This window comes from Rhipicephalus sanguineus, unplaced genomic scaffold, assembly GCF_013339695.2.
Source record: "Rhipicephalus sanguineus isolate Rsan-2018 unplaced genomic scaffold, BIME_Rsan_1.4 Seq530, whole genome shotgun sequence".
Lineage (NCBI taxonomy): Eukaryota > Metazoa > Arthropoda > Arachnida > Ixodida > Ixodidae > Rhipicephalus > Rhipicephalus sanguineus.
In genome coordinates, this window is record NW_023615446.1 from 139,140 (window position 1) to 154,602 (window position 15,463).

General features: G+C 45.0%; 1 protein-coding gene across 1 annotated transcript; it reads right to left on the bottom strand.

Moving 5' to 3' along the window:
- Positions 1 to 3,588: 3,588 nt before the first annotated feature.
- Positions 3,589 to 4,419, bottom strand: LOC119377650 (uncharacterized; the record flags this gene model as incomplete). Its single annotated transcript, XM_037647028.2, has 1 exon — positions 3,589 to 4,419. A coding segment is annotated over exon 1 (831 nt), but the record flags the coding sequence as incomplete, so codon positions are not given.
- Between the last annotated feature and the right edge of the window lie 11,044 nt (positions 4,420 to 15,463).

Sequence of the window (15,463 nt, forward strand, 5' to 3'; positions counted from 1 at the left end):
TCTTGTGGGTTCTAAACTAATAGACCAGAATATGAGAAGCTCTATGATAATGTGGTGCATTAGCCAGCAAAATATCTGCAATCTCAACTATTTCATTGTTTCCTACCCCCCCGAAATAGAATGTGGTGCGGAATTGTCTTTCAGTATTTATTGTGCTCTTTTATGCTAGTATTTCGAGCCTCGGGCGATCCAAATGTTTGTTCGTTACAGCTGATATCGCTTTTGATCTCGTGTTGTATGTTTCGTTATACAAAAGGTTTAATGTGGCTTTATTGAGGCGCGACCAACCAAGTTCGTATACAGCTCGTTATTACCTATCACGGTGTAAGAAAAATCATTTAGGTGTGGACACTCCGCCCGACGGCGCGTCCACATAATGTTCGCCTCTTTCCTCCTCTCGGCCCCCATGTCGCAGCGCCTCCCACGCAACCGCGGCCGGCGCATGTACTATAGAAGACGAGCTGCGTGCGTAGCGTCCGTAACGGCGTTGCGCACGTGAGAAGTCAGCGAGCAGGAAGACTGCTCACGCGCTCTAAGCAAGACGCCGCGCTTTTACGTACGCAACGCTGTTAGGGACGCTATGTGCGTCGGATGCGAGCACGGTCGCGAGACACGCGGTATGCGTTCCTTGCTCTAGTTGCTAGCGTGCACGGTTAAAAAAAAATGCAATGAGGTGGAAAAAAATGAAGAAAAACGCGCGTTCGCCTCGTCGCAATAGGTTTCTTAAGCCCCCATGTAGCAGCGCCCCCCACGAAATTGCGGCCGGCGCATGTATTAAAGGCGAACATTATCTGGACGCGCTCTCCTTCGCGGCGGGCGGAGAGTGTCCACACCTAAATTATTTTGCTTACACCGTGTTACCTATGATAACATATCAGTGTTCATTATAACGAGGTTCAACTTGAGTCACTTGAAGGATCAGAAGTAATATACGCCTTGTACGAAAGGGGTGTAGCGTACGTTCAATCAACCAGGATACTGTCCACGGAGCCAAATCCTATGGGGCACACGTAGCCTAGTCAATCTTGAAAGCCTCCCTGCTGTATCAGGTTTCATTTCGACGGTTCGGCTACCTATACGAATAGATTGCCTTGGAGACTAGACAACGGAAGTTACTACCAGAAGTAAAATCAAGGTTACATTTCATCCTTTAAGCAACCGTTTACAAGTGAAAGCAACTGATTTGACTGTTGCCGCAAAAATGTCTCCTACGAATTCCTATGTTACCAATTGTTATGTCACCAATGAATGGGTAGGCCCAACAGCCATAGCAGTGAATGGATGGATGAATGAATGAGTGCAATAATTACGAAGTATTTCCTTTTGGAGCTGTGTGAGGGACGCGTAAGCGTAAATTTTATTGTACGTTGCGGCCTGCATTAAAACGCTTTTTATTAGCGGTATCACCAATTCGTATGTCATGTTTCCAACAGTAGTGTCACGGCCCCACTGCAGCCGCAGACATGAAATCAAGTCCGAGGATGACGTCATGAGCACAATGTGCAAGAACATGAAACAGGACGGAAGTTTGGCGGTCGGCGACCCTCGCACTTGCGGTGCACATTCCGAGCACGGCCGTAGTTCCTCCACAAGCGACACGTACAAATGGGGACTGGGGCGCCGTGAGGACATTACTCAACCGTGCCCGATGATCAGAGCTCATTATGGAGGTGTGTTGAAGCAATACTGCAAGTCGGCCTAGTTGAAACACATTCATCTTCAGGGATTCGCGTGAGCACACGGAGACAAAGAAGATATTAGCCTCGAGGCCCACCACTGGAAACGCCGGCGCCACCGTCAGCGTGACATGCTTGGCAGGATCACGTGGCCTCAGCGGCCGTGTCGGCTGCTTGTGGAACACTTCCGCGTGCTTTGAAAACGAGTTTCAAGTCCTACATGCGCTGCGGTCTGTTCAAATTTGGAAGTTTTCTCTCATTTTCTACTCAATAGAAACCATTGAAGGTGACGAACATGGTGCTCTACTGCTCGGTGTCGCAGTGCCGCGTTTATTTTTATTTATTTATTTATTCAATAGTGCGGACTCGTGGTCCATGCAGGGTGGTTATTACATGTAGCGCCGTGAAACGGCGTTTCTCAGTGTGCGCGAATGTGTGCGCGAATGTGTGCTTCTGTGCGTGCGCGAAGGCCAACAGCGCAAGCGCGGGGAACCACGTGACTTTTCTTCGTGCACTTCAAAGGAAATAAAAGTTCAGTTGTTGTTTGGAACGCGAGTGGCTTACTTCGCTTGCGCGACCTGCTCGCCACAGCTCGTCCTCGCAGTGCGTTCCAACATACAAATACAAAATAAGTAGCAATGACACAACAATAATAAAGGGGAAGAACATTATTTTGCAGTTTGATCCCATGTATCAGTAAGGCAGTTCCATTCACTAATGGTTCTCGGAAAATATGAAAACCTAAATAGGTCAGTGCGAGCAAAATATGCGGCTAGGGCGTTTGGGTGTTGGTGTCGGGTGGGCCTGCTAGTTCGGGGCGTCAAATACGGGGATGGATCTAGAGCTAATTTTTTGTTCCAAAGTTGATAAAGAAATTCTAATCTAGCGTTTCGCCTTCGTGCCTCTAACAAAGGAATTGCGTTGGTTTGCATTAAATCTGAGGGTGAGTCTAACGGGGACAATTTGTTAAATATAAATCTAACAGCCTTTCTTTGAATACGTTCGAGAGAGTTAATATTACGCTTAGTGTAAGGGTCCCATACTATTCACGCGTACTCTAGTTTTGGTCGCACAAGGGCAGTGTAGCAGAGCAGTTTAACATTTGTGGGAGCAGTTTTAAGTTTATGTTTAAGTAGACATAGTTTGCGAAAGGCAGATGAACAAATATTATCAATATGGAGATTCCACGATAAGTTAGAAGTAAGTGTCACGCCAAGGTACTTGTAGAAGTTTACTTGTTGAAGTGGTGAAGACCCCAATATATAAGTATATGATATTTGATTTTTTTTTACGAGTTACTGGAAGGCAGACACATTTGCTCGGGTTAAGACACATTCCCCATTCCATACACCATTCATGTATATTGCACAGGCTACCCTATTGCAAAACGCAGCGCTACTGGGTACCAGCGTTCAGTGCCATGCCTGATTATGGGCCCAGCGTCGCACTGGATACTGTGCCACTGGAGCGGCGTTTTACTGGGAGGCGCTGGGTACTCAAGCGCAAAACGGCTCTACAGCGTTAAAACGGCGGTGCCTACGTCCCCTGCATAAATATATTAGTAAAGAAAGTCATATAGAAAGCATTCGTGCAATAAAAAAAGGGGAAAAAAAGCCGTATGAAAAAAAAAGCTCCACCACGGGGATTCGAACTCGCGACCTCTTCATCTCCAAGCGAGTACTCTACCACTGCACCACGCTGAATTTTTTTCTTTCATGGCATTTATTATAATGCGTTTTTGAAATTATCACAAACGCTATGACGCAGTGATGCAATCACTTAGCGACAATAATCGCACAAGCACTGCACAAGCATTCAAAGGCTTACATGCATGTATACTGTGCAAGTCCAGAGAAACAGGAAAAGTTCTTCAAAGCTTGTTACACGTGGAGGCTGGTAAGGATGAACACCTCATCAAGACGGGGTGCCAGTCTGGTCTCATGTCAAGTTCTTCGTAAATGTCCTTTACATGGAGAGCCATACGCATGAAATGCATACTTGAAGCAGTTGTTAGTTCTGCATTACGGTCTTGCATGCGCGTTTTCCACAGACTGTGCAGTCCCATAAGGAAAAACATGTCAAAGGGCACTTCATCAAGAGACGTTGGGAGAAGGTAACGTATAGTATGTGAGTTAATGTTAAAATATTTTTGAACAGTTCGTTGAAGGATGTCCCAAAACAGAATGGCATCTTTGCAGCTAATAAAACAGTGTTCTACTGTCTCTGGTACGTCGCAGAGACGACAGTTAACTGAAGAAACAAAAATACCCTTCCTCTGCAGCCATGATTTCACCGGCAGTGTATCAGTATGGAGTTTGTAAAAGAAGGTTTTTGTATCAGGAGAAAGATACATTTTCCGAACTCGTTTTAGTACATCATGTCCTGGAAGGTCAGAATATAATGAGCGGTAAAGTGGAGGTGGAAAAAGCATGGATAACAAATCCTTGTAGAGTCTCTTGCGTGATATTTTGTATAGATATTCTATGGAAAACCGGACCTTGAGAAACCGAACAGCGATGAGAACTTCCCGCATAAATCCCCACAAACACGGGCGCACAGAGAAATCTGAGGAAACAATCAAGTCAGGTAAAACATTAACAAACGTAATCTGCAAGAATGATCGAATAATTGGATGGGAACTGTCGCGAAAAAAGTAGAACCGTGAAACAATTTGCCATAGATATAAATGAACTAAACCCAGCCCTCCCTCCTTAACTGGCCTGAATAGGTTGTCCCGTCTCATTGGTTCAAACGTCGAAGACCACACGAATGTTGCGAAAGTCCGATGAAAGCGCTGTATGTAAGATCGAGCGCAATGAATTAGTTGCAATACATAGTATAGCTTTGTGGCTAAAAATGTATTGCAAGCTTGAGCTCTCCCAAAGATGAAACACGTCAACGTCGCTGTAAAAGGGCTAGTCAATACAGTAAGACAGCGTTTCGTTTCATATTTTGGTGTCGAGTATTCAAGGAAGACGCGATCTTCCTTTTCAAATCACGCTTGCTTCTTTATTAGACACAAACAAAGGGTGGCCGGCAACGAACGAAATGCCCAAAATGGGAAGAGCGCTAGGTTTCTTTAAGAATTCCCGTTTTAACTCCGAAAAATATCAAATGGATCGAGGAGCAGGGTACAGTTTGACGGCTGTTACTGCCGATTTTAAAAGCCGTGTCTCGCTCTTGCTGATGATGCACATGTACAGAAGCTTTATGATGACTCGTTCGATAAACACTCGCCTACACGAATTCATACTGAGTATTTTTCTCTCGGGAGCGACGATATTACTGCGGGGCGGGCGTGTCTGTATTCTGACTTGCAGTTCTATCGATACCTACAACTATAAAACCGCTCCGCAAAAACAAATACAATTAGTTGGAAAAAGATGCCGGTGTGTTTGTTCACTAACGCGTACCAGTTGACAGGTATGTGTTCTGACGTATGAGTCAGAGAAGTACCGGCGAGTGCACCGGCTGCTTTCGGTGAGCCTGCGTTTGCTGCTGAAAGCGCGTCGCATCGATGGTCATCGCTCTTTGTGCGGACACCGTACACAAGAAAAAATGGTTAATTTAGGTTAACGGATGTCCAGCCTATACTTTGCAGTAAATCTTACACGTTGGAATTGCGTGTACTTAAACCAAGAAGCGCCGGTGGCATGTAGACGGACTCGGCCGGTGCGCTAGGCGTAACACTCGCTGGAATCCGCACTGGGTAGGACAGATCGCGGCGCAGATGAGTTGCGATGGTTGAAGTTTCTGCATTTCAGCCTCGAAACCTTTTTAACTGTTACCTAACGTATAGCTGAAGTAAGTGGAAGTGCAAGAATTGCCCGAGATGCGTTTCCGGTTTGGCGATATCGAACGACGGCTGTTTTTCTGGCCTCCGTTGGGAGAGGTCGCGAAGCCAGCGCTCATTTACTTCTTGCCAACTGCACGGCCATGTAACGATTTGCTCTGTATGTTCAGACCTACGCCTCGAGACTTACAAACATTACACTATGAAGCCATTACCGCCACACATCACGGATGCAAAACTGATATATATATATATATATATATATATATATATATATATATATGTATATATACATATGTATATATATATATACATATATATATATATATAATATATGAGCGGCATGCACAAAATGTGTGTTCATTACTGCTAAGTACGTGCTCCGCAAAAATTAACGACGTTATTGGCACTGCATGAATAAAAAAACCGTGGTAGAAAGCAAAATGATCAGTGTTGGCTGCTTTGGGTTATTAACATATCTTTCTCCCCATTCGACAGGGAAACATTAAAAGCGACCGTGATTTCATATATATATATATATATATATATATATATATATATATATATATATATATATATATATATATATATATATATATCATATCACGTATACCATGAAAATAGTGCGCATCTCCTGGTCTTTTTCTGCCAAGCTAGAATTTGTGACACATGTTTGTGTCCCGTTCTGATAGCATCTATCGGTACCAGCGAATCAGACATTCGATATTCAACGATACCAAAGCATTCCGCCGCACACCATACTGAAAGCAGCGCGCGGCACTGGCACAGTGCAGGCTCCAGTATCTGCCAACGCACGCCAGTGAGAATTCCAGTGTCTCCAGCGCTTCCCAGTGAGAGCCAGCGTCACAGCGGCAAAGCCAGTGGCTCTACCAGTGCGACCCAGCGCTTTCACAGTGCTTTCACCGGTGTCCCAGTGAATACGAGCGTGTACCAGTGTTCCCAGTGCGGTCCAGCGCCAAGAAACGTACTGGTATCAGGCTGGGGGCACTGGAATGGCGCTGGTTTTTGCAATAGGGTACTGTTCAGGTTGTTGTAATCCTCATTGGAAGTGATTTCTTTAAACAAAACACAATCATCTGCAAACAATCCTATTTCTACGCTAGGGTGGATAACATCAACAATATCACTGATATACAATAGAAAAAGCAAAGGGCCTAACACACTACCCTGTGGTACGCCAGATGTGACTGGAAGACAGTCTGAATGTTGACCCCCTACATCAACGTACTGTTTGCGGTTATTTAGATATGCGGAAATCCATGAAACATATATTTCTGGTATAGCTATTGTTCTAAGTTTAAAAATCAGTTTATTATGAGGAACTTTATCGAAAGCTTTACAAAAATCTAAGAAGAGCATATCTATCCTACCGTGTATATCGAGGGTAAATGCAAGAGAATGAAACAATGTGACGAGTTGAGTTACGGTTGATAATCCTTTCCGAAAGCCATGTTGATGTTTGGTCAATATTCAGCGCTCTTCGAGGAAGGTGGTTATACTAGTAGCTATGATGTGTTCGATAAGTTTTCAACATTGCGAAGTTAGGGAAATAGGACGGTAATTTCCTAGTGCTAAGCGGCCTCCCGTTTTGAAGATTTGCACGATTCGGGCTGTCCTCCAGTCACTGGGCAGTTGGGAAGATAACAAAGAAGAGCGAAAAATAATAACCAAAAATTTTGCAACAGATAAAGCATATCGTCGTAGGAATACGTTCGGTATGTTATGAGGGCCGCACGATGCTTTGGTTTTCAAGTTTAGCAACATAGATACCACACCAGGATAAGAAATAAAAAGTGCGTCTGCATAAGGAAATGCTGTTGCGTTACATGCACTATTGAATTCGGAAGTGTTGAACACACTTTGAAAATATTGATTGAAATGCCGGGCAATGTCACTCTGGTCCGTCACGTTGGTTCCCTCGACTGATATTTGCGATACTGGTTTTTTCTTTTCGCTGATAAAATTCCAGAATTTACTGGGGTCGCTTGCAGGTAATGGAGTTTTAGGTAATGAAGTTTTAAAGTAGTATTCCCTCGAGCTGTGCACAGCTTGAGCGAGGCTGTTTTGCGCATCACATACCAAATTAGCCGGTCCGTGTCTTTTTGTCAGTCGCTTAACTTTCCGCTTCATCTGAATAATGCTGCGAGTTATCCAATGTGTTTGCCTGTTAACGTTTTTACTCTTAGATGGCACAAACTTATCTAAGCAAAAACAACACATTTCTTTGAATCGAGTCCAGAGTACGCTGACATCTGCATCGTCAAAATCGGTAAGGCATGTTTCCATATGTTGAATTATGTCTGCATCGTTAGCCCTGGAAAAGTCTTTAAAGTAACGAAGTAACAGATTTTTACGGCTTGTTTCTGGAACTAATGAAAATGAAACGCACACAAAGCTATGATCAGAGAGACCTTGCCCTACCTCTACAGCATAATATCAAATACAATGTTAATATGGTTTGAAGTGTTAATACCGGCATCAAGGCGCTCCCAGTCTCCAGGTAGTTTCAGGTCGCAAATAAATAAGACCTTCTTGCTCTCAAATTTAGCCATGTAATTTTTCACTGTGCTAAGGTATTCTGCAGTGACATCCGGCGGTCTGTAAAGCCCAATTACAACAAAACTATGACCCCAGCATGCAGCCCTAATACATATGCATTCTATGTCATCAAGCTCGTCAAATAAAACAGCATCGATACAATTTTTTACCAATATAGCTACCCCTCCTCTCCTTGTGCGTCTGTCTTTACGAAAAACTGTGTAGGATGGGGGGAAAACGTCATCATCGGGCAAATACTCATGCAGCCAAGTCTCGGTAACAACCGTGATGTGTGGATCGTGTTGTAACAGAGGTACTTGAAACGCTTCAGTTTTGTTCACAATACTTCGGGTATTAATATTTAGAAGCCTTAACTGCTTGCTACATGGCGGTGGGGTAGGTCATGTGTGTGTCTTGGAAGAATGACGGTGTTCTGCCTTCACTCTCCTGTTTTGTAATTCATCCCAATGAAATGTTTCTTTATCAACTATAGGCCTGTCATGAACTAAGGATACTTTCTTTCCTTGCTGCTTTTCGCTCTTAGCACTATCCCACAGTAACTCCCGTTTCTTGAGCGTCGACTGGGAATAATCATTCTGAATAGACACTTTTGATCCATTAAGCTTTTTGGCATTTTCTAATAGTACTTTTTTTTCATTGAAATTTTGAACGTGCAGGATGATGGGCCTTTTACCAGTTTGTTTGCCTAGTCGGTGAATGCGTCCGATGGAATCACATTTCACACCAAGATTTTCTGTAAATATTTCCTTCACTACTTTTTCCTTCAGGGTTGCATCGGTTTCATTAGGGCATTCGGGAATCCCGCGAATAATCAAGTTTGACCGTCTACCACGGTCATCGAGGTCGGTAAGCTTTCTATTTTGGAAGCCTACAATGCGTTCCAATGACTGTAACGTATTTTTCACCTTTTCACTGTTTACAGGAATACTTCGATCCTGGAAATCCTTTTGTGCTGAAATGAAATTGTGTAGCATATTTCTTAATTCAATAAACTGTTTCTTCAGTTCTAGCACCTCATCATGAATTTTAGTTTGGCCGTTTATCACTTCTTCATAAAGTTCTTTCAGTGTGGGGCCAGGGTTTGTTTCCACATCAACGCATAAAATCAAACGACAACAAGAAAACACTCATATGCTATATTCCGACAACGCCGGGGGCACGGCAGAACCACAATACAACTACAATCACTGCGAAACGAGCTCACGCTGTAACTAACCTGCACAAGGCAGAACATAGCCGTGAGTACCATGGTCGTGCCGGGTCTGCCGTGCCCACGAGGGTCGAAGGAGCCCAGTGTCAGCCTGCACCGGTAACCGCGGGACAAGAAACTGCGTGAAGCATGGGCTGTAAAGCTAAGAACCGGCAAGTAGCCATCGGCTACGAGTCTTGTGTGCAACAAGCACTTCCGCGACGAAGACTCTCGTTACTGCGTCGGGCCTACGATGTTTGGTGAGTAGCAGACAGCGCGCACTAAGACGATGAGTCACGCGCCCTTCCCGCCGGCAAATGATGCTTATCTGCCACAGGATGGAAAAGGCGCTAACTTATACCACGTGCGATGGCATCTGAGAATCCTCCCATGCGGCCTCTTGATCATCGGCCCCGTGCTCAGCGTCCACAAAATCGGCTGCAGATGCGCAAGTCATTGTTTATATACGTTGAATTCAAAAAACGCACAGGGTAGAGCACTGCACGGGCTTAATTTTTCGGCCCGGGCCCGCTTTATGAAGCCCAGCCCGGGCCCGTGGTTCCAAGCACAAGCCCGGCTAGGGCCCGGGCGTACATGACCGAACCCAGCCCGAGCCCGCGCCGGGCCCATGCCAGGCCCGGGCCCGAGCGTTCATTACTAAACTTATCCAGGGCACGCGTGTTCATGACCAGACACGGCCCGGGCCCGCTAGAGGATATTAGTTGTTGATGATGGTTAATTATGATGCCTTGCGCTTTGTAGCGGCCGATCGGGCGGAAAAGCCGGAGTGTACATGCATCGAAATGTTGCTCGTACGCCGCGGTGGTATAGCGGTTACGGTGCTCGGCTGCTGAAGGTCGCGGGTTCGATCCCGGCAGCGGCGGTCGCATTTTGATGGAGGCGAAATGGTAGAGGCCCGTGTACTTATATTTAGGTGCACGTTAAAGAATACCAGATGGTCGATATTTCCGGAGCCCTCCACTACGGCGTCTCTCATAATCATATCGTGGTTTTGGGACGCTAAACCCTGAATATTATTATTATTAAAAGACCGATATCTTTATTCCTCCCATGGGAACAACCGTGATCTGGCCAACTGTTAGTGCTGTTATTTTCATTATGGTGCACATGTATTTACTTTGATTGTACGATTTTGTCCTATCAGGTCATCTAGCGTACGAAAAGAAATTTATATACACACACGTGAATTCATGAGCATACAGCATAAAATAAACGCACCAGTATAGATATAATATATCTATACTGGTGAAAAAAATATAACTTCAACTACTTTTTTATTTCCTTTGCTAAGTTTTACTAAGAGCCAGCTCTTTGCACGTGTCAGCAGCTTGCTGAACAATCAGCATAAAAAATCAGCATGACAAATCGCCCCTACTGCGCTAGAATGATGGTTGTCATTTCACAATCCACGATAAAGGTGGTGAAAGTGAAGACGACCACTATAACCAGTTGTGCACACAGCTTATTTAAGCTGGAATTTCTGGTGCGCTAGAACGAAACCGCTCAAGCTCCAAACATTTCCTCCTAAATCACCGGCCACTGCAAATTAAAGCGATGCTTAAGAGAAGGGAGCTTCAACGGCGATGGTGGGGTGCGGGCCTAAGGAGCTTTGCTCCCAAAAAGGTAACGTAGCTTCTGCTTGTAGGCCTCCCAACTCGTTATATCTTCTTCATAGGCCTAGAACCACACGTCTGCTGCTCCGCAGAGATAGAAGGCAATGTAGGCGAACGTCATTGGCGAGTCCCACCAATAGACCGCTGCAAACGCAAATGCTATTAGCAGTAGCCCAGATAAATATTAGCCATGCTGCGGAAAAACGAAAAGCGGGGTAGTTTTCCGCAGCCATATAAAATTCGGCAGATCCCACGCCTGATGGGGATCTAGGCTGCACTTTTGGCTTTGAGCCAAAAATGCAGCCAGGAATAACCGGCGTGAATAAAGGCGAGTATCCGCTGCTTTGAAAGCCGATGTTGCGCGAAATTTACTGTGCGCCTCATTCAACCAAGATTCTGTTCTGAATGGGAAGCATTTCTTAGCGAACCTTTGACACTTTGAGCGTTTCTATCTATCTATCTATCTATCTATCTATCTATCTATCTATCTATCTATCTATCTATCTATCTATCTATCTATCTATCTATCTATCTATCTATCTATCTATCTATCTATCTATCTATCTATCTAGCCGCCTACGTCTCGGTGCTTTCATGATCGCCTGCTTCACATGTTGTAGACCAAAATTGGCATTGCAGGGTAAGAAGATTTGACAAATATGACTGTCGGGTCATGACATGAATAACGCGAAGTCACTGTCGTGTACGTCATCAAATCCATTGCTCCAGACACGTGTGGCACAAGCCCGTTTTCCACGCACCGCTCTGTACGGGTATGCGCCACAGGTGATTGACAGTTTATATCTACCCAGGAATGGCGAGAACAGACATTGGTAATTTAAGTGAGGGAGCGTTAAGAAAAACCGACATTGGCAGCGCTGACCCGACGAATGGAAAGGATAAGAATTAGGATCCCAACAGAATCGAACGCAAGCATTCTGGGTGGCACTCAGATATTCAACCACACAGCCACGCCAGGTCTGGAAACTGCTTTGGAACACAGCCTATGCAGGCGCACCCTTGCTATGAGTGAAGGACAGAAGATGACTTTTTACGGCTCGTTTTTTCTTTGTTAGACACAATATTAATGAGAACAGACAGTAGTGCCACGGAAGGTATAGGGGATGCTATTTGTAGTAATTAGCATATAAATGTGAAGAAAGTAAAGTGCACAAAAAGATGACTTGCCGCCGCCACGGACCGAACCTGCGACCTACAAATAACGCGTCCGATGCTCTACCACTCAGCTACGGCGGCGGTCATCTTCCCGTCCACTTTGTGGGGTATATATGTGAATTTAAGCCCAGGAGTGTTAGTCAGCGCCGATCGCAGCCATGACGGCGAGTGTGGAACACTATTTTTTCTGCCTGTTGGCGTCACGTAGCACGTGATGTTTTTACGAGCTGGCAGCTGACCAATGATCCCTCGCATACTACCTAAAGGCATCAAGTCTGCCAGAACGACACCCTTGCTATGAATGAAGGAAAGATGACGACTTTCTAGGGCTCGTTTTTATTTGTTACACACAATATTATGAGAACTAACAGACAATAATGCCACGGAAGGTATAGGCGATGCTATTTGTAGTATTTAGGATATAAACGTGAAGAAAGTAAAGTGGACGAAAAGATAACTTGCCGCCGGCAAGGACCGAACCAGCGACCTTCGAATAACGCGACCGGTGCTTCGCATCTCCCGAGGTTTCTTGTTACTGGCGCTGTTTTTAGGAAGTAAGAAAGTTGTCTTAGGCGCTAAAAATAGGCAGGCAAAACAGCGCTTTAAGCCATCCAGCGTCGTAAATGGTGAAAGTGATGACAATAAATGTTTACATGCCTAACTGCAAATAATTTAAAAAGGAAAGACGCGCGTGACAGGTACCTACGCTAGGAAACTAAAATTATCGCCAGTGCTGCGCAGAACACGTAGCACTGTCATAGGGAAATCTAGAAGCGCGGTCTGTCCTGAGCCTGTTGTAGACTCTCTTGGGGCAACTAACTCAGGTACACATGCAAGGTACCCACTCCGCCATAAACCACCGTAATTTTCATGAAGTAGGGAAGCACCCACTATGCCATTATTCGTCATTCAGCCGATAAGCGAGGTACCTGCTACATATCTGTAAGTCATTATGTGCACTTTGTGCTATGGCTGGTGACGATGAAGACTTATTGCTGATCCTTAAATAATGGGTTGGAAGCATTCAACGACCAACTCGTTGCGCAATTCGCATTGTGATGGCTGCTTGTTATTTTACTCTTCTACGACGTTATATTAGATATGTTAACACGATTCCTTGACCGACATGGCACCTGTAGAGGGTATTTTCGAGCAGGAGTTTCAAGCACCAGCGTGGCTTTGTGGCACACTAATCGACTGCCACGCAGAAGGCGCGGGTGCAAATCCGATCCGTTCCTCGAAACTTTTCTCATTTCTTTTTTTTTCTTCTCGCGATAGAGGTTGAGGACACCAACGGCAGTGGCGGCGTATAACTACAGCGCCAAAATCGGCTCTTGTTGTGATCTCATAACATGTTTCGCTGTAATATATAAAGACCTCAAACACCATCAGTGAGAGCATACAGTGGCTGATTACCAATGGCTAGGCAGGTGGTGGTTGGAAGCAAAGAATGACAGCCACCCCTGGCGGTATATGTTGCCCAGGTTGACGCCATCGCTTCATCTTGAAAAGCTAGCTTGAGGGCACGGAACTTAACCCCGTGTTAGAGTTGCTAATGCTTGCTTTATGACGATAATAAGAGCAGCCGACGTTTCCAAAATGTTTTTTTCTGATCTTATTGTTTATTTCGTGCGATAATGGTTACGGACACCGCCGATGGTGGCGGCGGACAACCACCCCACTGCAGTTGTGATCTGATAGCAGCTTTCGCTGTAAAAGAAAACAAAACCAGATGTTACTGCTTATGATACCACAAAAGCGCCAACAGTTCGACATAGCAGTACAAGTGTTTTTTTTTTCAGCACGGTTCGCAGAACGCAGTCTCTGCCTTTATTCTGCAGCATGGTGAGCCAAGTTTCCACTGTCATATCAACACACCTCCCGGGTCTGTCTTTTTGTCTTGGCTGAGAAGGGCAGAGCAGAAGCAGACAGCCAGATTCATTGTTACTTTATTGCGCACCGCTTAGAAGGCGAAGAATGAACAACACGAACACAAGCGCTTCACAGCGAGCACAAGGGTGTCCGTGTTATAACACTATGTCAATGTATGACTCTCTATTGTAGTCAGACAAGAAGTCCAAGAAGGACAGAGTGCAGAAAAAGTCCCAGAGCCAGAATGGGAATTTTCGTAGGACCGCTGCGATACTGTAATTTCACGACGTCTTCCGTCGCCTGAAAAACATTGGGGGCCGTGTCGGTGTGCGAGTGGTTTTTACGGCACCGCGTAAGTTGTCGTCACTTTGCAACCTAAGAAAGAAAAGGTGTCGGGAGCAAGTGCTTGCACAACTAACCACAGAAACAAGTTTGTGAACTCTGTCGAAAAAGTGATGCACGGGATTCGGCTTACATACGGAATGAAATACATAGGCCAGCGGGAAGGTGCCTTATCGCATGGGGGATGGCTCCGTCAGTATTGCATATTTGGGAGTAACGCAGAAGGAAATAATGTATCTGAATTCGTAATGCAGGGACATGCAATAGATGCGTGTTTCCTCGACATGAGTCGTTATCGATATTGTACTATTTATATTTCTTGTAAACCATTTTTTGTAAATGTTTGGGTTTGTTGTATGTAACCATGAAACGCGATTGTATAAAAACAACATGCATCCGTCCGATAAATTCAGTTGAAAGAAATTGCGCTTGTGTTCGTGTGGTTGAATCTTCATCTTCTAAGCGGTGCGCATTGACGTAACAATGAACGGATACAAAGTGGCCCAAGCAAGTACGCTTATGAAACAGCCACAGCGGTAAAGGACCAGAAGGGAGAGATGTCTCGTATGGCAACAGTACGAGTTAAAAACAGTACGGGATATTCAAAGTGTACAGTGCCATCTGTCAAAAAGCCCATAAGCTCGATCCAGCATCATTTGGTGAGCGCTAAAACGAAACCAGTCGCATATTGCAACCTTTCATGTGCTAGCTGCTGGCTTTTTTTTATCTACGTTCTGCGATGACTTCCCTATACTTCGTGCGTATTTCAGGCAACGAGGGAGCCTTGACAATGCCGCAAATAAGGTAACGCTAATTTCAATCGAATTTATGGGATACCTGAAGGAAGAAAAAGAAAGTACCGACGCGAACTTGTTTCGTAAGCAAGATTGGCACTGTGCTTTGGTTCAGAAATGACCGGCGCGCCCACTAGCGCCCTTCAACATCAGTTCTTATTTCTCCGTGCAGTTTGGTTGTTCGCCTGCAACATAAGCTACACTTGCAGAACAATGTGACGATATATGCATTTTAAAGCAGACGGCCTACGTCGCACACGCGCGAGAGAGCATGATCAATTCATGAGCAGTAGCTTCTCGGTGTTGTAGATCGACGAAAGCAATGCTTTACGTATATAAACGTGAGTGAGCAGTGCCAAAGACGCTGCTGCTCGCCTGTGTGTAAAATCAGTGCCACCACACGACAC